General features: G+C 43.0%; 1 protein-coding gene across 4 annotated transcripts in view; it reads left to right on the plus strand.

Annotated features, from left to right (window-relative positions):
• The window catches only part of ndst2b (N-deacetylase/N-sulfotransferase (heparan glucosaminyl) 2b), a 44,467-nt gene extending 21,606 nt beyond the window's left edge, over window positions 1–22,861 (plus strand). For 3 of the 4 annotated variants that reach the window (XM_081697458.1, XM_035533373.2, XM_027010424.3), the window contains 13 exons: window positions 14,270–15,616; window positions 16,556–16,643; window positions 16,779–16,933; window positions 17,373–17,558; window positions 17,834–17,962; window positions 18,065–18,247; window positions 18,406–18,502; window positions 18,957–19,080; window positions 19,961–20,135; window positions 20,311–20,481; window positions 20,745–20,854; window positions 20,991–21,093; window positions 21,632–22,861. In XM_081697458.1, coding sequence (XP_081553584.1) covers window positions 14,594–15,616; window positions 16,556–16,643; window positions 16,779–16,933; window positions 17,373–17,558; window positions 17,834–17,962; window positions 18,065–18,247; window positions 18,406–18,502; window positions 18,957–19,080; window positions 19,961–20,135; window positions 20,311–20,481; window positions 20,745–20,854; window positions 20,991–21,093; window positions 21,632–21,757 — 2,670 coding nt within the window. In that variant the 5' untranslated portion in view covers window positions 14,270–14,593 and the 3' untranslated portion in view covers window positions 21,758–22,861. The remainder of the gene's footprint in view (window positions 1–14,269; window positions 15,617–16,555; window positions 16,644–16,778; window positions 16,934–17,372; window positions 17,559–17,833; window positions 17,963–18,064; window positions 18,248–18,405; window positions 18,503–18,956; window positions 19,081–19,960; window positions 20,136–20,310; window positions 20,482–20,744; window positions 20,855–20,990; window positions 21,094–21,631) is intronic. The other variant, XM_081697459.1, reaches the window with a different exon arrangement.
• Window positions 22,862–22,868: the final 7 nt, after the last annotated feature.

A 22,868-nucleotide genomic window follows, 5' to 3' on the forward strand; every position in this document is an offset into this window, starting at 1 on the left:
TGTTTATTATCCACTGAATATGCAGAGCTTCGTAGCTCATGTTACAATGCTCATGCACAGAAGAAAAGCACTGCAGAGACCATTCGGGGAGAAGCAGCACTTGTTCCTTAAAGGGTTAAAACACACAAACACACCGTCTCAATCTTAGATCTCTGAGAGTATTATCTCCCCATACCTCCCAGTCACTGAAATAAGGACAATCAGCTTGAGCATTGCTGGGGTTACTGAATCATTCAAATCTGACCGACTTGAACCTTATAAAGAGAGCTTCTCTTTATCTGTCCGTGAGTGCTGAGACCAAGTGTATTATTAGAGACTGAATCAAGTCCAAAGTAATTGCACTATTTCCCATAGATAAGCAATCCCTGGAAATGGCAGAGTGATATTAAGAGCACTGCTAGATCTGTGTGATTCAGTGCAATGAGAGCTCTGGGAGAGAGTGAGAGTGCAGGGTGGTAGTGGGTGGTGGGTATTAGAGCCCAACAGGTGAGCCAGATCTTCAAACGCTCCTGATGAAGGCGAACTGCCTCTTGAGATTCAACTTCAAAGGACACCAGAAGGCATTATTAAAGACTAATGTACAGGCAGCGGCCAAGATGCATCACCAGAAAGGAAGTGAATTTAATGTTTACTTTCATGCTGAAATCTTCAATGGATGTGATGTTTTTTAGGATACCTATGTTTAGAACAGGAATGGAGCTTTTTTTGCATAACAGAGAATTGAGGTGTTACTCTGCCTTGAAAGGTGGGCGTTTTATTAATATATGATTCATGTAAACTAAGTGGGCTATAGAACCATTTTAATCTGCTTTGGTTTATGTTCAGCTGTATGGGCAAGTTTGGCAATACTCTCTTCCCAAGTCTGTAATTGAGTAGACTCCACCTTGTACTCCGGACTCCATGGTAGTGTGGTTATATCATCATGGAGGATGATGGGAGGGTATAGATGACAATCAATGTGCAGATTCTGTAGCTGTGGATCCAGAGCTGAGAGAGGAAGCTTCACTGAGTTGCCAGTCCCCTTGCACCCAGACTAATCTCACACACTGTGCTCATTTGATCTGATCAGAAGGTTTTTTTTTTTTTTGGGGGGGGGGGTAAAATCATTCACCTACCTAATCATAACTCCATCTCTCCCTCTCTTGCACACTCTCAAATTTTCCCTTCATCCCTCACTCCTCTCCTCTGCTCTCCTCTCCTCCCCTCTCTCAGCATTTAGTCATACATACAATGGGTGACAAAGTTGTCAGAATGTATTTGTGACTGTCAGATAGACTTCAGATGATAGAACCCGAAGCCTATTCAAATCAAACCAAATCAAATTTATTTATATAGCGCTTTTTACAACAGATGTTGTCACAAAGCAGCTTAACAAATGTCCAAGTCCAAGCCGCCAGTGAGTAAGTCGAGGGTGACAGTGGCAAGAAAAAAACTCCCTAGAGCATGAGGAGGAAACCTTGAGAGGAACCAAGACTCAAAGGGGGGACCCGTCCTCCTCTGGCTGACAACGGTCGCCACAATAGTAACAATTTTAAGAGAAAAATAAATAAATAATAATAAAATGAAAAAAAAAAAGCAATTAATGTCTAGTCTGGTTTTCTAGAAGTCCTAGTCTTGTCCTGATGGTGTGTGTGTCCAAAACCCATCTCACAAGAGAACATCCATCAAGGGCAACAGAGAAGTAATTTGGCTTGGGTGGAGGTGTGGTGGGCTACAGCAGGGGACACCAGGGGTCGTGGGAGTAGCCATGACAGCTGAGATGGGTTGAGGCACAGTAACATCATGACATCAGGGGTAGGTGTACCTCAGCAGAACAAGAGAATAGATCATTAGGCATGTCCAGGTAAGAGGGTGTGTAAATTAGGGAACTATAATGTGCAAAGAAACATGTCTGGCTGTTCCATAGTGCTGAACATGAATGGAGGAACTGCTGTCATGGTTGATTCAAAAACTTTATTCCTTAGGAAACTTATTTTCCCCTATTTTACACATTCAAGGTTGTGTTGCACCATTGTCCAAGCTTCCCTGTTGCGCTGCTGTCATCGTGGTCCCTCTGCACCTGCTTAGCAATCTGCTCCTAGTCTTCAAGGTAATGGATGACTCTTGATCATTTAGACTCATTGGCCATGCTGCGACTCTGCTGTCTGGGGTTTTAAATCCAGTGATACTTTGTTGCAGTTCACCCATGGATTAGTTTATCGTGATTGGACTGGTCACGATGTTTTTGAATATCATACAAGTTTAAACAATTTGCAGTATACTAAAGGTCTTCGTCTCAGTAATCCTTCAATTGCTGTGTTTCTGTGACCTATACATTTGTTTTTCTTTACCAGGGTATTGTATTTAATCTGTTGTAACTATCAAAAAGGTGGAGTTTTTTAAATTAGTGGTGCATTAAACTGTAAATGTAAATTAAATTAACATTTGTAAATTAAACTGTTTTTTTGTGTTTTGTAGCATTACAATAATCAGTATGTGATGATCTAGGAGATCAAACTGGGACTTATTTAGATAGGTATCCAGAACTATGAGAAGATGTGATTATTCCTAAAGACACAATTAGCCAGTGCAAGGATTTGACATACAGGTGTTTTGATATCTAGCTACAGTTCTAGGTGCCTTATTTTAATCAAGCTGTAGCCTGCTGGACAGGGTCTAACCCATGCATGCTGTAGTTTTAAGACAAGAACTCAAGAATCCTTTGGGATAAATATGATTTGAAACTTTTGAATTCTGAAATGACTCTTGGCTGCTTTTTGCTCACAGACATACTCTCTTTCCTTTTTTTTTTCTCATTGGGGGAATTTTGATTCAATTCAGTTCTATTGCCATTATACAAATACGGGGATGCACAGTGTAAGGAAACACAGTTGGACTATGCTCTCATGCAGTTTAATGAGCAGGTGATAAGACAGTAAGATAAAACTACAGTCACATGAAGACCGTAGGAGAGTGGCTGATACGTCTGAGTGTGTGCAGAGGCGAGCTTAATGTGCAGACTATGGTACCAATAAATATGTAGACTTTGTGAATAAAGTAGGAGTGAATAGTATGTTGAGGTAGCCAGGTCAGGTGTGCAATTGTAGTAGTGATGTAATGGCATCACAGATGTTAAAGTGCACAGTACATGTAACGAGCATTGACAATGTATAAGTGCACAGTGACATTGCTCAAACTTGCAGCTTTGTCTATTGCTCCACATTTAATCAGAGCAATGTTGTTCTTATCTAGTCTCCACTAGTAAATATTCATTCAGTCCGGGGCTAGGAACACTAAGACTGTGTGATCTTGTTCTTCCCTGTGTGTTGTGTACAGTCCTTGGCTCTCTTATAGGGTGAAGTCAACAAATGGAATTATTTTCTCCCTCCTGATATTGTTTCACAGTTATCTTGGTCCATACACTGCTTCATCTCCTTCAGGTTTGAGTCATATCCTGCTTAATTCACTTTGTCATAAAGCTCAACAGTTCCTTGGCCTGAAAAGTTCAAAACCACTCCTATAATTTCTTTTCAGTTGAAATCTGTAATAAGACAACATTTAAACTAGCAATATGTATTCTGTTCTGCTGCCATCAGTGCAGTTAGATCACTGAGTTCAGCTTCTCTTGACAATTTAAGGATGTCTGTGTTGGTGTATTTGCTAACCTACCTGTGTCCAGGGCTCATAATCTCAGGGCCTCTTTGTTGCTTAAAAAGCCCACTGATAAAAAATATGTGGTGGCACAACCCTTCTTGCTTGTCTGTCCTCACTGGCACTACATTTGAAAGAACTCCATTTTGTGGCATCACTGTCATGGTTTGCAAACAAGCCACAATGAAACGTCACTCCACAATTCATTGCAAGGTTTTCCTCAGCCTGTAGATCAATTTATTCAGGTTCACATATTCAGTTTAAGGGGAAATTGTCACTGTTCATATGGAAATGGAAATACTGATCATGATCCTGTAATGGATATTTTCTTAGACTCAAAGTCAAACCCATTCTGTCTTTCTCTGGTCGACCTCTAATGTTCTTTCATCCATGAGAAGAACTTGCTGAACTTGCTGTTTCTTTAAAACTATTGCCCAGACATGAATATTTCAACATTCCTTTTCACTGGAGGCACAGTACTACTGTGGCCTGATAGCTTGGGTATGCTTCGGCCTGCACTGCAGTCAGAGTGATCAGGTGCGGTGAATTTGAGCCGAAAGGGTGTCTCAGGGCAGGCTTCTTGGAAGAAAAGGTGGAGGGAAAAATGAGCAAAAGTAATGAAAAGTAAGGAAATGTTTACGAAAGTTAATTTATTTACATGTTTTCACACAGTGACAGATGTTCACATGCTGCTGGTGTGAATTTTCTCAGCTAAAGATTATTTCCAAAAGTGCAGAAAATTTCAGGCATAGTGACAAACACAAGTACATATGCATTCGACTCTGATGGCTTAATTTTTCATTCCCATAATTTTGCTGTATTGATTTATTGATTCAGCATCCATTCTGATGTTGTTCACATCATGGAGTTGCTATCACATATCACATTGTTAACAAATATTTCTAAAAAATATGAATACAGTGCACTAATGCTTTACAAATGAGTCAGGCTGATTTTGTGTGTCTCTCTGTATGTGTGTCCATCACTTAATTTGTCTGTCCCTCTGAACCAAGTTTCTGGATGCTAGCTATTGCTAGCCAGTGGCTTGCCAGACTCGGGTATCTTTAATGTTTGAAAACAAAGACTATAAATGCAGAGCCCAGCATTGGGCTGCAGACTATAATCTCCATGAATGAACATATAAGGCTCTTGCAGTAGTGGTAGGACAGGAGGGAGAATGGGGTGGTGGGACACTCCCTGGACTCTGAGGGACGGGGGAGGGCCATCTCCTCCTGTGTGCTGAGGGTGGGAGCACAGGATGGGAGGGCAGGTTTGTTTGGCCTTTTACAAACTGCAATATGCAGTGTTGACAAATACTCTGCAAACAAGAAATGCCAAACCAGACACACACACACAAAAAGAGAACGGTGGAAAGTGTTTGTGAGCAGACATTTTGAAAGCTTATGGAGCCTTAGGAGATTTAGCCAAAACCAAGAGACTGGATTCAGAACACAGGAAACATTGGGTTTAGAGGGTAAGCAGCAATGATGATTTTACATCATAAACCTAATTGTGCCATAAGCAATAGCCTTCCACTTGCACATTTTGGTATGATAAACTGTATGTGGATTCATTTCCTCAGTTAATCTCTCTTGTGTATTTCTTGTGTAGTTACAGGTTCAGTAACTCAAATTCTTTAGGCTGCAGCACATCAGGCCTTTCACCTGCATGTACAAACACACTGCAGTCCACAGAGAGCAGACTTCACTCATCTGGCTGCAGTTACAGAAAAGCGTGACTCTTTTGTCATTGATCTGATCCTGCTGCAGAGATTATGAACCAGCCGCTGTCCGCTGCCTTTGAGAGCCCTGTGGGGCAAGGCTAAACCCGATCCACTGCCCAGATCTGAGCTGACAGGTGGGAAAGGGTCTCGCCTTTGTTCTTCTCTCCTTGCCAGAGGCTAAGTCCAGTCCTTTTGTCGTCTTGTTCTCCGAGATCTGCAGCGCTGCAGCAGACATGCAGAGGTGTGGAGGCTGACATTTGTCAGCAGAGTTGGGTGAAAATCAAAGGCTATTCTTGTGTTCTCATCCTGGTGGTTCAGAGCTGTGTCATTCAGAAAGATGCCAGTTCAGCACTAGGTTATGGTACAACACTCCAGTTCAGTTTCTGGGTGATTTAGAGGTTAAGGCAACTTTAACCCGAAGCAGCACATCATCATATGTTAATTACTTTGCTTCATTTAGTGTGTCATATATTGTCAGGTTTATTTTTTAGGTTCTGTAAACAATGTGAAGCAAAGGCAGGTGTTTTCTCACCTCCTCCCTTGCTCTGAGTGGATGCACAAGTGACGTAGGTGTGATGCACTTCTGAGTGATCAGTTGAAGTTTTGAATGTTGAAAAAGTATTGAAAGGTGATCTTTCTGGAAGCCCCTTCATACCAGCCGCTTCATACATGAGGTCAATGGTCAAAGCCTGATCCATACCTCGAGTACTTTGAACCTCAAGTACGACTCGGCTTGAAATACCTTGCTTCAGGTCTCATGGACGACAAGCATCGAGACTATTTTCTGTCCTAGCTCCAAGATGTTGGAATGAACTCCCACTTGCTGTCCGGACAGCAGAGTCCCTTGCGGTCTTCAAGCGCAAACTGAAGACCCATTTATTTGCAGAATATTTAAAGGACAACTGACACTGCTCCCTTGTTGACTGACTAATTTAGCACTTATTGTAGGGTATTGTTTATGTTGTTTAACAAAATCTAGCACTTATTGTTTATAGCACTTATCATTGTTTAAGATAGACCTTATGTATTTTGTACTTCTAGATATCAGCATTCATCCCTGTATTCTACAGTATTCTAGTTCATCTAGTTCATCTTTGATTCTAACCTACTGTACTGTACTAAGATGTATTCTATGAGTAAACGATAAAGCACTTTTATAAGTTGCTCTGGATAAGAGCATCTGCTAAATGCCGTAAATGTTAATGTAAAATGTTCTGCTTCAGACAGTCCAGAGATAATGATGACCTGTGGTGTCAATGGATTGTTTGTGCCAAACACACCAGGAGAACACTAAAAGCTAGGAGAAGGACAAACCTTGCCTGTAGCCAAGCTGGCATATTGTTTGTGGTCAAAGAGCAGCAAAGTTTAAAGCTATGATCAAACTGTTGTGGATGTTGTCTCTCTCCCCTCGTCCCGGGCAAAAGCCACCTCACAAACTAAAGGTTTTAGAATAAAATACCAACTAAATTTGAAGTTTCTTGGATTTGACCATCAACCTCTACTCATGTCATGTAGCTTGATGTGAAATGGTTTAAGGATGTATTGTTCCTGCTCTTTCCCGTCTCTGTGAGCAGTATGATGGCATTTTGTACTGACTACAGGCCTTTTAATTGACAGTGGCTGCCAGTAAGCCTTGCTATAGCAGGGGCCTTCAGCATCAGTTCACTATCCAGCCATCTTTTCACTGAGGGGCAATTACGGCTTGTCTGCTGTGCTGATGGAGAGCTTCTTTTATGTCCTTTCTTCTATCTTATGAGCTTCCATCAAATTCAGGGTCACTTCATCAGTGGCTAGTCTGAAACAAGTCTTTAAAAGTAGCTGTAGAGATAGAGGCAAGCAGTCAAAAATATCGTCATAAATGTCAAATCTGTGCAGTTTATGATATTGACCAGCTCCCTATGGCATACTGCTGGAAATGGAGAGAGTGCATGGGGAGGTCATTCTGCAGTAACTTTTGGGAGTGATTTTTGTTTGCCAGCAATTTTGGAATCCACACCTAATGATCTAAGAGTATGTTCTAATTTCTAACAATATTTAGTGTTATAATTTATATGACCCGTTTAACTCAGCTTCAACTTTCAACTTCCATGTTTATTGTGCTATTTGGGAAACTTGGTTTGCAGACAGGAGACCATAACATACAAACACACACACTATACATTTACATATGCAGATTAAGCATAGTTGCTACTTGAGGGACAATAGAGTACCTTGTTCTAATTTTCTAATTAGTCTAATGCCATTATCTTGTTTACCATTTTGTAACCAGTGGTTTCTAAATACTCTGCCCATTGTTGTCTGCTTAAGTGATCAAACATGCACTATGTGTCAGATTGTTGAACTGATATACAACTAAGTTGACTGTATCTGAGATGTCTTGTTATAGTAGTTAGATTTTATCTGAGCTGTCTCATTATACAGTAAATAAACCTCTTCTGAGATGTCTTGTTATACAATATAGATTGTATATGATTGTATATGCAAAGTACATAGACTGTATCTGAGATATCTTGTTATACAGTAAGTAGACAGTATCTGAGAAGTCTCATTATACAGTAAATAGTGTCTTGTTATACAGTAAAAAGATTGCATCTGAGATGGCTCATAAAATAAGTGCACTGTATCTGAGATATCTCATTATACAGTAAATAGACTGTGTTTGAAATGTCTTATTATACGGTACGTAGACTGTATCCGAGATGTCTCATTACTCTAAGTAGACTGTGTCTGAGGTATCTCATTATACAGTAACTAGACTGTGTCTGAGATGTCTTGTTATATTGTACTGTGCGTCACAGCTACCATTCATTTTCCTTCTATGGTTACTCTCACTATGTGGCACTTAGTGTCACACTTTTATATGAGCTGAGTGAATGTGGGAATAACTATAATTAACAGTCTATATAATAAATATAAAATAATGGTGTTTTTGTAAAAAAAAAACCAACAAAAACATTTCATTTAGCAAAAGTGTATTTTTGAATCTTCTAGTTGTGTTAAATGGCCTGAGGTGCCAGTTGCACTGATGCTGTTGCGCTCAGTTCGCAGGCCTGGTCCAGGCCATCCACCACTGCTCTTTAGCATTCCGGGCGGCTGCGGTCTGGCCCTTCCTCTGCAGCTTTGTCTTCAAAGGAAATCAATTTCCCTCAATGGAGGGGAGGGCTTGGCATCTGGATGGAGAGGGGGGGAAAATAGCTTATGGCCAAATGATCTTCTGGTGTAATCAAACCGCCTCAAAGTGAACTTTCCGCAACTGTGGCATCGATCCTCCATGCGCTGGTGTGAACACATGAATGGTGCTTTCAGATGTAGCTTTGAAAATGCAGCCATTAAAGGTCCATTTGTATAAGCAGTGGGTGTCATGCTGTTTTAGGTCTGCGTTTCCCACTATCGTCTCCTCTTTTAACCCTTGTTTCCTGTGTCTCATGAAAAGGCGCACTGTTTTCTGCAAGTTTACTCGCAGACGGAATTTGAATGTGAATGGAATGTAAGAGTGTCGTTTGGCCTCCCTGACGTGTTACTCCTAGTGCACACACGTGTGTGAGTGAGGCTGAAGCCTTCTCCACAGCCAGTGTTTTACTGCTGTACTCTACCCTATTAATGGCATCGCCAATTGTAACAGTTGACGTTTGAGGCAGTTAAATGGTTGCTATTAAAAGGAAGTGATTTAAAACTCACCAAAGTATTATCAAGCCGTTAAGTACTGCTATATAAAGCCCAAAGGAACAACACACACACAAGCCTGGTGTGAAGTAGACTTGTTGCTCGTGGTATCTGTATATATGTGCTAACCTGAACTGGGAGAATGTTAGAAGCCTTGTTTTTAACTTCTGAAACTGAGGCGCTGACAGTGTCTTTGTCTTTTGTCTTCAGGTTTATATGCATTTCCTAAGAAGATTTCCAGTCTGGATTCTTTCATTTCCACCTTGCACTTTGAATGTGCCAGAATATTTGCCTCCATTTCTTCCCAGTATGAGAAACTAGAGTATATTGCTGTGGAAACCAACTTACATTTGTGAACTACTTGATAGGGAGCTTACTTATTTATTTATGTTCAGTTGAGGAACATAATTGAAAATCTGTGGATGTGGATTAAGCAATGGCTATTAATGTTTACAATGAATTTGAAGGTATGCAGGTGAATTATTTTTCAAACCTCCTCACAGGTTGCAGATTAGTATGCTGCGAACTTCCAGTACCTCAAGAGCTCCCGCTTGGAGACTGTCTGTGTGTGCGTGAGAGAGAGATCAGAAACGCAAATACACGCACTTGTCAACCACATCCCATTTTATTCTCACTTTCTGAATAAAATCCAATTTAAAAACCACCAGATCCAAAATATGTTTTATAATGTACTTTAGTTAAACATTAGCATTAGATGAAGAAGAATGCCATCATGGAGCTGCTTTACTTGCATTGTTAAGCCCAAGGCATAGATGTGTGAACAGAGCTCTCAGTGTAGCAGTGTAGTTTTTTTTCCTTTTCTGTGAAGTGTACTTGTGCCATTCATTTCACTGATCCCAACAGTGCCTCTTTTTCTCTCATGCCTCCATACATTCATTTCTGTCTCTCCATCTCACACTGGCTGCCTCATTCTCCAACAGCCCTCCTAGTCTGAGTCATGATAAACACATGAATGACTTAGAAAGGGCAGCTGATTGACAGGCAGTATATGGTTGGGCCCCCTGACTGCGAAGGGCCTGTTGGGAGGGGCACTGGAGCCGCAGGCCACGCTAATCAAGCGTCACAGCTCAGGCCCCGCGGAGCAGAGCTTTCTGCTCCATGGCTCACCATGAGAACCACAGAGTAGGCCAAGCAGCAGGGGTACAATTCACATCTTATCCCTTCATCCCCGCATAAACCCAGAAAGAAGACGCCTGAGATGAAGGGAGCAGAGGAGGAGAGGAACAGTCAGTACATCTCCATGGTGATATGCCTCTCCTAAAAGGAGTAAACGTGCAAGCCTAAAACAAGAGCAACTTAATTAAAATTGATTTTATTTCTGAAACCAGTGGGTTTGATTTGGTTTCACTGCATTCAGTAAAGACCTGCTGTGCTTGAATCTCTGCAATAAAGGTGTGTGTGGGTGGTGTGTGAGTGAGAGAGTAAGAGATAGAGAAAGAGAGGGACAGACTGTCAGTTATTCAGTGTGGGAATGGGACCTGATGGCACTAATAATAGCTTGTGTTTTTGTATCTGTGAGACACTGTATATTCCAAAGTGGAGCTGACAGGAGTTCAGTGCATCTCTTTGCTGGCCATGTTGCCCTGATTTATAGCTGTATTGGTTTTGGAGATGAGGGGATGAAGAGGCCTCTTTTAGGCTGTGTAATGCCATCAAATGCTCACACTAATACATTCTGTGACCTTGGCCTCAAGTCCCACTACAGATGTGGTGGAATGGCAGCAAGGACCTCTGCGAGTCTGCCCTCCTTCAGTTGCAGCACCACCTCACACAAACTGGCTCATGCTCACTCATGCGTCTCCACCTTGCTTTTACTCATTGTGTAATATGGATTACATGTAAATATAACTTTTTAGACATATCTAAAAGTCTTATTTTCTTTGGCACAGTAAGAATGTAGCATGTCTGTTATGAATGTGTGAATGAGGCAGTGTGTTAAAGTGATAAAAGTCTTGGCTTGACGTGTTCCCTATTTAAGACAGATAAAGCCTTAAGGGCTCTACAGCACATTCAAGCCTGATGTAAAAGGTGTCCAGGTTTGTGAATAAAACATGTAGAAACCAGCTTTGATAGGCCTGCACATACATGCTGCTTTCATTAGTTTCCTTCATTCCTATCACTCTTTCCCCCTTGCACTACCTATCCCTCTTTTCCTTCTCTCTTTATCTTCTGCTCTCTCTTCTCCCTTCATGAGTTTCAACTTATTGATTTGCAAGGCCCTTAGTCATTGTTTGTGTGTGTGTGTGTGTGTGGGTGTTGACGCTTGGCTGGCTGGCTGCTGCATGATCTTGGCTTAAATGAGGAGAACCTTTCATCTCACAGACGCTAGGAGTGTGTCCTCTCTGGGGAAGTGGAAATGTTTTGACACACCGAGTGAGATTATGGGGACTCAGGCTGCATGGGAAGGGAGTGACACCCCCATACTCCCTACCAGGAGCTGCAGTAAAAGCACACTCTCTGCCTCTCCCAATCTCTATGTCTTTTGCTGCCTTAACCGTTCACTCTCATTCACTCCAACACATACGTTCCACCACACATAAATGTTTTTTTTTCATCAGGCAGTTGTGTAGTTCCTTTTTCTAACACTAAATACTCCCTTTCACACTCTTCCTCTACTCTCATCCCCTTGGCTCACTCTTGCTGCTGCTTTGTATATTCGGGAAGAAATGGGAGCTGGATCTGTGAGTGAAAGAACTGCTGTTAATCTCAGATCCCCCACTGTTAAATATTTATCCTAGGCTAATGAGAGAGATTATTTGAGTTTTACTTCACTGAAGAGAGAGAGCTGGAATAAAGCTCTCTCCTCAGAGGGTGACAGCTTCCACCGGTCTCCTTCCTCCACTCTAGCCTCTTCTTTCTGCCCCAGCCTCGGCTCATGTCCCTCTGGCTTTCACGAGGCACTTTTATCAGTCCCAGAGCAGCTGCTGTTTGCGTAAGGTAAACACATGTGGCCAGTGTCCAAATATTCGACAGACCTGTGAAGAAGCTGTCTAAAGGTTAATGAGCTGACGAAGGCTCAAGGCTTAATGTTAGGTTACGTTCACTGGAATGGCTGTGTCAGGATTCAAACATGTCCAAATTAGCTTTGACCAAGTTCCAAATGCTTTTTTTTTGTTCATTTGTTTGTTCTTGTCAGGAAAGATATAGAACAGTTAGGTTACAAGTCCATACTTCATGCTTGTATAAGTAAGCTGCGTATAGAAAGTTTCAAGTTTCAAGTTTGGTTTATTTGTCACATACATAGTCATACGCAGTATAACTCGTAATGAAATGGTTTGAGAGTGCTCTGTCCAAACTGAGGAAACAAACAGGGGTGCAGTAGTGATGTGTAGAGTAGTGTGAAAAAAGTAGTGATGTGTAGAGCTGTGTGAAGTTGGTGGCATGCCTGGAGTTTACTGAATGGTTGTGTGTCAAGGAACTTGTCCTACTTACTCCAACGTCTGTGAACCAGAGTTCCTGGCTTCATGATCCCTTCTGGATTTGTTGTCCTCACATTACCTGCAGATGAAGTTTCAGCTAGAGGGCATCTGACACCCTCCTCTGTCTGTCTGTCTCTCTCTTTCTGAAGTGGAGACATTCCACAGTGCAGATGGTTTCCAGTGTTCATACAGAGCGCTGGCCCCTAGGCCAGTAACAGAGCTGGGTCTGCCTTAGCCTGGGAGAATGGAACCCAGTTGGACAGGGTTGTCAGACAGACAGGAGATAATGGCACCTTACACTGGAGCCAAGCGTAACGATGAGCTGGAATCACTGGAGACATTCGAGTTCAGCCATGCCTTGCTTTATAATTTTAGGATGGTGTTTTTCAGGGTATGCTGCTAGGTGCCTGTTAGCCCTCTGAGAGGCTGAGCTGCTTGTGTTGTACCATGCATTACCACTGAGTGCACGATGGGACCCTTGTGCCACCTTGTGATCACTAACAGCACTGCATCTTCTCTATGGGCAGCAGGCCCTGCTACAGTCACTATGAGGATCATTCAGAAATATTTCTGAACCCGTGTATGTGTCTCCAAACTTTTATGCCTGCTCGTGCGCCCTGCTCCAGGTTCACAGAGAAAAGTTTTTAATCTGTTACTTCATAAAACATTGATGTGACTCCTGGCTAAACTTTGTAATTTCTTAACTTCCATCTGGAATTGCTTTCAACATCTGAGCTTCTGTGAGTATAGTAACTCCTCTCTGGAAATCTGATTTCTCCACAGTATTGAAAGGTAACAGTGTGCATATTTACTATATCTTTATATTATTTCTATGGTATCAATGAAGCACAGTGATAGTCTTTTAGTTTGACTTTAGTATGACTTTAGTAAATGGTAAACAACCCAAAGCTACTCTTGCTACTCTTGGTTACACACATTTGCTTAAAATGCTATAGATTTTCCAATGCTATAGACTCCCAATGCATATACACATTTTCCCAAAAACACGTGACAGTCTATATGTAGGATGATGATTAGGGGATGGTGTGGGTTAAAGCACCAACTATGGCAATTCAGGAGAGGATAGTGAGCAGAAGATCTAGTTGTTATAGTGTGCTCTCTGTGTGTGTGTGTGTGTGTGTGTGTGTGTGTGTGTGTGTGTGTGTGTGTGTGTGTGTGTGTGTGTGTGTGTGTGATATAGAAGTCCAATAGAAAAATCCACAGATAGCCCATGCTCATTTTACTGTGTATTACAGTACACAGTACATTTTTTTTACATTTTACATTTTCCACATATTAACAATAAATGGTAGGTTTGGCTATCTTATTTTTGTTAAAAATTGAAAATTGAATTCAGATTTGAATACCAATGTAATAAATAAATATTCTGAGTATTTAGGTTGTTCAGACCAGGCGAGGTGTTCAGTGAGGGCCCCGATCTCTGAAGGTGCTGAAGCAGTGTGGTGTGGTCAGTAGGTTGAGCAGATGAGTCAGCAGGTTTTTATGGGCATCAGAGTTGTGTTGTCAGCCTTGCTGCCATGGTCTAGTGCCCCACTGACTTGGGCTGGATTCATTGAAACCTGAAGCATAGGAAAATAAACAAATGGTCAAAAATGTGGTCATTACCTGTGCATGTGCGTATTTAAATTCCTTGTTTGTTCTATGTCCTATTTTAGGCTTGAGCAATATTAGTTTGCTAAAGTTCTCTGAATAAGCTCTGTAATAATCTTTCTTAATGTGTAATCATATTTTTCTCATACCTCCACGTGATTCCCCTTTCCATCTTTCCCTTCCCACCTTTATCTCTGGCCAGCTCTTTGCAGTGTCTAGCATGGCTCAAAGGGATGAATGACCCAACAGAGGAGCTCAGCTGAGAAAGAAGCCCAGAGCCCTGGTCTCCTCTCTCATCGTCTGAAGCTGCACCATCCTCCAGCTGTTCCGTGTGCCAGGTGAAGGAGAGGAGTGGCAAGCCTGTGGCAGGCTATGTGGGCCATGGTCACCTAGGCTGAATTGTCGTGTGTTAGGTCACATTCAGCCCTGGTTTTCCCCTCCTCCCAGCACCTCCCTCGCTCTGTGCCCTCTTCCCCTGGCCCCTGGTCTCTCCCCGAACGTCCGGTTGCCATCTCTCCATTGCCACATGACTGGCATGCGGAGGCTGGCTCGGTCCGTGAGGCAGCAGGGCCTCCACCGCCTGGTCCTGGTGCTCATCCTCTTCTGCCTGCTCTCCATGGCCTACCTGGCCTACCACGTCAGTGGGGGTCCCAAAATCAAGGAGGCGCCCCCACTGCCTCTGGGGGACTGTGTGGCTGCGGCCCCGGTCGCCGGCACCCAGCTGTCTCCGCTCTTACTGCCCTCCCAGGAGAGCCAGCGGCGGGCTGTGGCGAGGGCGGTGGAGGCGGCACGAACCGAGCCCGTCGTGCTGGTCTTCGTGGAGAGCATCTACTCGCAGCTGGGCCAGGAAGTTGTGGCCATCCTGGAGTCTAGCCGATTCCGCTACCGCACAGAAGTTGCTCCCGGGAAAGGTGACCTGCCCTCGCTGGCGTGGCGGGGCCGAGGGCGGTATGCACTGATCATCTATGAAAACCTGCTCAAATACGTCAACTTGGACTCCTGGAACCGACAGCTGCTGGACAAGTACTGCCAGGACTACGGCGTGGGCATCATCGGCTTCTACAGGGCGAATGGGAACTCGCTGTCCAGTGCCCAGCTGCGGGGCTTCCCCCTCTTCCTGCGCTCCAACCTACCACTGTGGGATTACCACATCAACCCGGCCGCCTCGCTCCTCTATGTCACCCGGCCCAGCGAACTGGAGCCAGGCCCGCTGCCGGCAGACAACTGGACCATATTCCTGTCCAACCATAGCACTTATGAGCCTGTGCTGCTGGCCAACACCAGGCCTACCGACCCACCAGCACATTCCTTCTTGCAGAGGACGCTGATGGCTACTGTAATGCAAGACCTCGGGCTTCACGATGGGATCCAACGCGTGCTCTTCGGTGGAAGTCTGTCCTTCTGGCTGCACAAGCTACTGTTAGTGGATGCAGTGGGGTATTTGACAGGCAGGCGGCTCAGCCTATCACTGGATAGATTTCTGCTAGTGGATGTGGATGACATCTTTGTTGGAAAGGAAGGAACTCGCATGAAGGTGGCTGATGTGGAGGTGAGACATCCAAGTCATGGTATTTTTAACATGCAGAACCCTAACCTGGAGCATAGTTTCTGTTATTATACAAGGAATTCCCTGTAGTGTAATTGATGGAAAATATGAATAACTTGCATGTCCTTATTTAAAAAAGAACAACTGAATATTTCGACTAAATGCCTCATCTGTAATGAACCTGTTCCCACATTGCATATTTTAAAATTTCTTATGGAGCAGCTCATTGGCTGCTCCACCATAACTGTAATGGGGCTAATGAATGAGCGTGGTTAATATGGATCAGGGGGATTGGTTTCCTCTGCTGTTCTTTTGAGTGGGTGATGATTATGGCTGCAGGGGGAGAGAGCTATCGCTCTCACTGGAGGCTTGTGTAAGACTAATGAGTCTGGCTTCCTTTTAATATACGCCCGTTAGGTTTGAGTGGTGGCTCAGCCTGCTACACACCACTAGGGGTGCTGCTGAGTCTGATGCGCCTGTGGTGTTTGCTCCTCTTCCCTTTTCATTCTTTCTCAGTCCCCAGATCTGCTTTTCCTTTCTTGTTATCTTCCAATTTTATCTTTTTAAAATTTCTTTTCCACTCCCGTCTTGATGTTATTGTATTTTGTCTTTCATGTCTGCCCTGGTCGTCATGCAGCCTACACCCTAGGAGGAACTTTACAACAGATTCCACAACAGCAACCCCCACCCCTACTCCATGTGTAGCTGTCAGTTTGTCTCTGTGTGGGATTACTGAGATAATGTGGTTGTTTTTTCTAGACTGTGCTCTGTGACATAACTTGATTGTGTTTTCTAGACTGTGCTCTGTGACATAACTTGATTGTGTTTTCTAGACTGTGCTCTGTGACATAACTTGATTGTGTTTTCTAGACTGTGCTCTGTGACATAACTTGATTGTGTTTTCTAGACTGTGCTCTAAGATAATGTGCTTGTTTTGTCTAGGCTTTGCTTTACACTCAGACCAAGCTTCGCTCTCTGGTCCCCAACTTCACCTTCAACCTTGGCTTCTCTGGAAAGTTCTTCCACACAGGTACATAGTGTGGAGAATTGTAGCCATATTAATGTGGAATGGGCATGTTCTATTTCGCTCAAGATCTTTCACATTAATTCTTGTGATTGTGGCTTACTCTGTCTTGCGGCTACATTGTGTTGATGCATCGAGCAGGCACTGATGAGGAGGATGAAGGAGATGACATGTTGCTTACACACAGGCAGGAGTTCTGGTGGTTTCCTCACATGTGGAGCCACATGCAGCCCCACCTCTTCCATAACGTCAGTGTGCTCGCAGAGCAGATGAGACTCAACAAGCAGTTTGCCCAGGTCAGTAACCGACGCCCCCCCCCCCCCCCCCTCTCTACCCTCCCCCCAGTCGCAGTACTGGCCTTTGCTATATTGATATTACACCAAGCTGCAGTATGTAAATTAACCCTTTAACAAACCCCATGCTGCAAACATTCTGACCTGTCTCATGCATTCCACATTAGTCGTTTGTAGGCATTTTGATGAATCACAGCCTTTTAATTGTCCAGCAAACATAATTAATTTTGGTCAAAATAATTAACCATGTCACATCAAGGATTCACCAGTGTTATATGCCACAGGGAATATGTTGTAATGCAATAACCATACAGTCATTTTGCCCATATTGTACAGCTATAAAAAGTTTAAATGTGTTCATAATCTGTGAGAATGGCCAGAAGCCCTCACCCTGTAAATCATGGCCTGCTATCTTGTCCTGGATTGGCCTCCTTGGCTGTAGGAGCACGGCATCCCTACAGACATGGGCTACGCAGTGGCTCCCCACCACTCAGGAGTTTACCCAGTGCACAAGCAGCTGTACCAGGCCTGGAAGAGTGTGTGGGGCATTACAGTGACCAGCACAGAGGAGTACCCCCACTTGAGACCTGCCCGCTTCCGCAGGGGGTTCATCCACAGTGAGATACACGTAGGAGCACGTGCACCCATACACTAACCGCTAAATGAATCAGTACGTCTGTATGTTCAGATTCATTGCTGTTTTTTGTTTTTTTCCCCTAATAGATGTTTTACACATCTTTCTCTACATAGTATTTGTTTATTGCATATATCAATTGAACGGGTTTCTTCTTTATTGTTAATAATAATAATAATAATAATAATGTATTAATAACTAACATTATCTATTGTTATTATTATAATTATATTAACTAAAATACACCAATGTCGTTATGCTTTTGTCAGGTACTCCCACGGCAGACATGTGGGCTCTTTACACATACCATCTTCTATAAAGATTACCCAGGAGGCCCTCAGGAACTGGACAAGAGCATCCGCGGTGGAGAGTTGTTCCTTACTGTGCTGCTCAATCCTGTTAGTCAAACACACACACACACACACACACACACACACACGTCCTCTGATGGTCATCCTGTAACCTCATATGCTGTACTCTGCTCCCCCTCCCAATCTCAGGTCAGCATTTTCATGACCCATCTGTCCAACTATGGCAATGACCGCTTGGGCCTGTACACATTCGAATCTTTGGTGAAGTTTGTGCAGTGTTGGACTCACCTGCGTTTGCAGACACTGCCTCCAGTCCGCCTGGCTGAGAAATACTTCCACATCTTCCCTGATGAGAGAGACCCCCTGTGGCAGGTTTGAGCTATTACACCCCAGAATTCTATGATTAACTAGGCTGCTTGGCTGAAAACCTAACCTTCCTATTTTTGTCTGTTCCACTTTGCTTAAGCAGTGACATTTTGTAGTGATCCTTTTAGCTATGGTTAGACTAATGTGATTTTTCTGCTCAGCAGAATCCTTGTCACGATAAGAGGCATAAAGACATCTGGTCTAAAGAGAAGACTTGTGATAGACTGCCCAAGTTTCTGGTTATTGGCCCTCAGAAGACAGGTAAACATCACACCAATGTGTATGTTGTATTTCTGTATTCTTGGTAGCTGTTTTGAGAATCCATTACTGAAATATGTTCATATGCATACACTGTGTAAAACTGAAGAAAACCATGTTTAAAACTTTGTACAAGGGTACAACGTATTTATTTGCTTAAAGAAAAGTGCCACTACATTTTGTTGAAATTTTCTCCTTTTGAATTTAACTGATATGGATATTGACAAAACATTTACCTATACTTTTCCTTGGAAAACATGTATAAATCTTGCAATTGTACATTGTATTAATTGTTTGTTTTTTATTCATGTTTATTTATGCTTTACATCATTCTCTACATGCAAATCTAGCAATGTAACTAACTGCCCATATAATAGCTAAAAAATGTCTGGGGTTGCACAGTGAGGTACGTGATGTGCATGCGTCACTCCTGACTGCTGAACTGCACCTCCTGCAGGGTCAACGGCACTACACACATTCCTCTCCCTCCACCCTGCCATCACAGCCAGCTCCTCCAGCCCTGTCACCTTTGAGGAGGTGCAGTTCTTCAGCGGACCCAACTACTTGCGCGGCATTGACTGGTAACAATGGATACATACACACGCTTTCTTAGTCCCCCGCCACCCACAGCAGGTGAACTGAAGGACACACTCATTGGAACAATCTGAATTTGTAACTTGTTAGGTGTAATGACAGTTTTTTGCCAAATGCGGCATTCCATGCCAACCCCCCCTGACCTCCCAAGTTAAAGTCATGGATGTTCTTTTAAAAAAACTTCTATTAAAAGCCTTGAGACTTTGCAAAATCCTATAGCTCTATTCTAGATACCTTTTTTAGTTAAGATTTTTTGAAGCTTGACAATCTGAGCTAAATTTCTTTACTTTTGCAATTCTCTGTATGTGTATTCTAAGCCGTATTAGCCTATTTTCACTGCACTAGGTACTGAACATCCAAGAAAGAAACCCCAAGTATAATATATAGTATGTATTACTATAAATACTTGTTGCTAAAAATTAATATCTTCACTTGTTTCCACTTTCATGAAAACAAATTTTGTTTTTGTGTACTATTACTAGTATAGCGATATCTGGAAGTTATTTGATTCTGATAAAGTGTCACAGTTCTTGCTAAATATAGCTTTGGTGCTGAAGCCCCCACTTTACAATACTTTAAAGTGTATGTATATTTTCTCAAGAAGGACTATTTCAATTTCCTTGTAACTTTATGAGAAAGTGTTATTTATTGTTGATTAATTAATTACTATTTATTCACTTGATTATTGTAAAACATTCAGAATGAAATATTTACAATACATATTTCAAGAAATTCCATATGACTGGGAGGTCTAGGTGAGCTGGCATGGAATGACCCAAATGTGCATTTTATATAGACTTTGTAGGTGCTCCTAATTCCTCCATTGGACGGTGGAAGAGTTTGAGCTTGTGCTCTTTTTACCATCAGGTACATGGACTTCTTCCCTGTGCCCTCCAACGTCAGCACAGACTTCCTGTTTGAGAAGAGCGCTAATTACTTTGACACTGAGATTGTCCCAAAGAGAGCTGCTGCACTGCTGCCAAGAGCCAAAATCCTAACCATCCTCATCAACCCTGCTGACCGGGCCTATTCTTGGTACCAGGTCTGTGTGTGTGTAGGTGTTTAGAGCAGCTGTAGAGAAGTGTTTTTGTTTTTTTTTTTAATAAAAAATCCTCTCTTTCTATTGCCATATCGTAGTCCGTGACTCTCTGTAGTCTCGTGGTTCCACAAATACACACATCCACTATGTTTTTCTCTGCGTTTCCCTGCATCTCCAGCATCAGCGGGCCCATCAGGATCCTGTAGCTCTGAACTACACATTCCAGCAGGTGATCTCTGCAGGGCCATCGGCACCAGCAGGCCTGCTCACGCTGCACCGCCGCTGCCTGCAGCCCGGCTACTACAGCAGCCATTTAGAGCGCTGGCTCCACTATTACCAGCCCAGCCAGGTACAGTAACAGTAACAATAACACACCCACACCAAAAACAAACACTGATTCCACCACTAGGTACTTAAGTCAGGTACTTGGAGCATAAAAACATGGAACTCTGCCAACTAGATCCGTCTCAACATGCTCTCCTACCTCTGCCCATTATACTGCTACACAGCTGGCTGCCAGGCCAGATATCTGCATTAAAGGCTTACTGACTTTATATTCATTCTTTCACAAATCTGCCACTGAAACCAACACTGATCGTTTGTTGATCTTAGCTTCTGATTGTCGACGGACTACAGCTTCGTTCTAGCCCAGCCCAAGTGATGGATAGTGTGCAGAAATTTCTGGGAGTCACACCTTTCTTCAACTACACTCAAGCACTGATGTAAGAACATCCATTACTGTATGTCACAGGGTAGTCGAGTAATTCAACAGTTTTCTCACATCTTTTAGAGACCTCATGTGGTAACGATTTTCTTTAGGAAGCAGTTATAACCGAAACAGGGTTTTTATTGGTGTAGGTTTGAGGAGAGTAAAGGCTTCTGGTGTCAGAGGCTGGATGTGGGTCGCACACGCTGCCTGGGTAAGAGCAAAGGCAGGAAGTACCCAGACATGAGCCGAGAGGTAACCTTCAACTACATTACATCCCAGTCAACACTGTGGCGTCTGGAAGTATGCATTAACTTCAAATATGACTCTTTTATTAACCTTCATCTATCACTTTTATTGACTCTTTATGAACTTTCAAGAACCAATGTGACAAGGATTCTGTCACATGGAAATGTTAAAACCCCCTCCCTTATAAATGTTGCAATTCCATTTTCAACTGGATTAATGACTCTGCAAAAACACTTAGCTGTGATATGAATGATATTGTTATGCAGCGGTGTGTGATGCATTGTACAGTTTCATATTTAAACCCAGTGGAAGCAGAAATAGAACAGTAGCCTGTTAGTCACACTCAAGGAGTATGGCAGAAACTTGTAAAATGACATTTAGTTTTGGTTTTATTTATTGTACGGTACTGCTTTATGCTAATGGGGGCATTCATAAAACCTACCTTTGAACCTCTTGTCATATTAATGCGCATACATTGGTTTCAATGCAAAAGCATTAAAATATATCTGTGTGTGTGTGTGTGTGTGTGTGTCCCATTTTCCAGACGCGGGTCTTCCTGTCTGAGCATTTCCGGGAGCAGAATGTGGAGCTCCTCCGGCTGCTTAAACGTTTGGGTCAGCCTCTGCCTAGCTGGCTCAGGGATGAGCTGCACCACTCCAGCTGGAGCTGACATTCAACAACTCCCATCAGAATGGAACCACAGCTAGGGTCCTTCTGTGTACCGGAGGAAACAGGGCCCCTGTGTCCCCAGAGGAGAGAGCACAGATGGCTCCTTCATTCTCCACACACCGCAGAGGCCTGGCCAAGAGGACCGGCCATCCGAGGGGTCTGCAGAAGTTCAAACCCACATATGTGGGAGAATGGAATCACGGTGCAAGTAGATCTCGAACATGAATTTAAGAGGAGTGTACACTTTTTTATTTAATGGCCAAGATAAGCAAGTTGGAGCGCATTAGTTGCACTGTGGGTAACAGACATGGGAGCTCATTATTTGCATTGTGGGAAATGGTGTTTCACAATTTTCTGAATGCCTATGGGCTGGCAGTATCTCAACTACAGAGGGAGTCTTTGGTAAATGAGGCATATACACAAGTTTTGTGAAAGGATAGAAAGATTTTGTTGATTTGAATGAATTCACTAGCTATTGGGAAATTCTGTGGTTGGTCTTTGAAGAGATTTTTTAATTCAGCCGATCAGAGATGCATTTGAACACCTGCCTCCTAAGACTGCAGGAGTTTGCTGACTACTAAAATGGATTTTTCAAATGATAAATGCAGTTTTGATCAAGTCAGCTTCTCATACCATGTAAGAAGTAACAGGGACAATGCACCTTGCAGCCAGTTTTGGCTTGCTGAGAGAACGTTGCTTCTTTATATAATTTAATTTGAAATGTTTATTCTAAAACTAATTTTGGCTCCAGGAAAATGATACTAGAAATGTGGATATGCCAGTGAATGCGGCTAGCACGTCTGCCAGAGCTATCCATCAAAGGCAGCAGCACTACCCAGTCCCACAGTGGAAGCGCCTGTGGGAAGGGTGTGGTAGCCATGCCATGCCCCCACACACATTGTGCCCTAAATAATACACTGCAGGTAAGGCAGGCAGCTTGTGTGCAGTAGTGTGTGTGTGTGTGTGGGGGGTGTTTGTAGTGTGTGCATATATGTTAAAAGTTGTTTGTAAAACTATCAACAGTAGTGTGATCTGTTGTCTTATTTGATCAACCTGGAAGCAAGCAACACTCACATCTGCAAATAAAGGCAAAAGATGACTGACAGACGTTT

Source organism: Electrophorus electricus, chromosome 15 (genome assembly GCF_041902795.1).
Source record: "Electrophorus electricus isolate QZ-2024a chromosome 15, ASM4190279v1, whole genome shotgun sequence".
In the NCBI taxonomy this organism is placed as follows: domain Eukaryota; kingdom Metazoa; phylum Chordata; class Actinopteri; order Gymnotiformes; family Gymnotidae; genus Electrophorus; species Electrophorus electricus.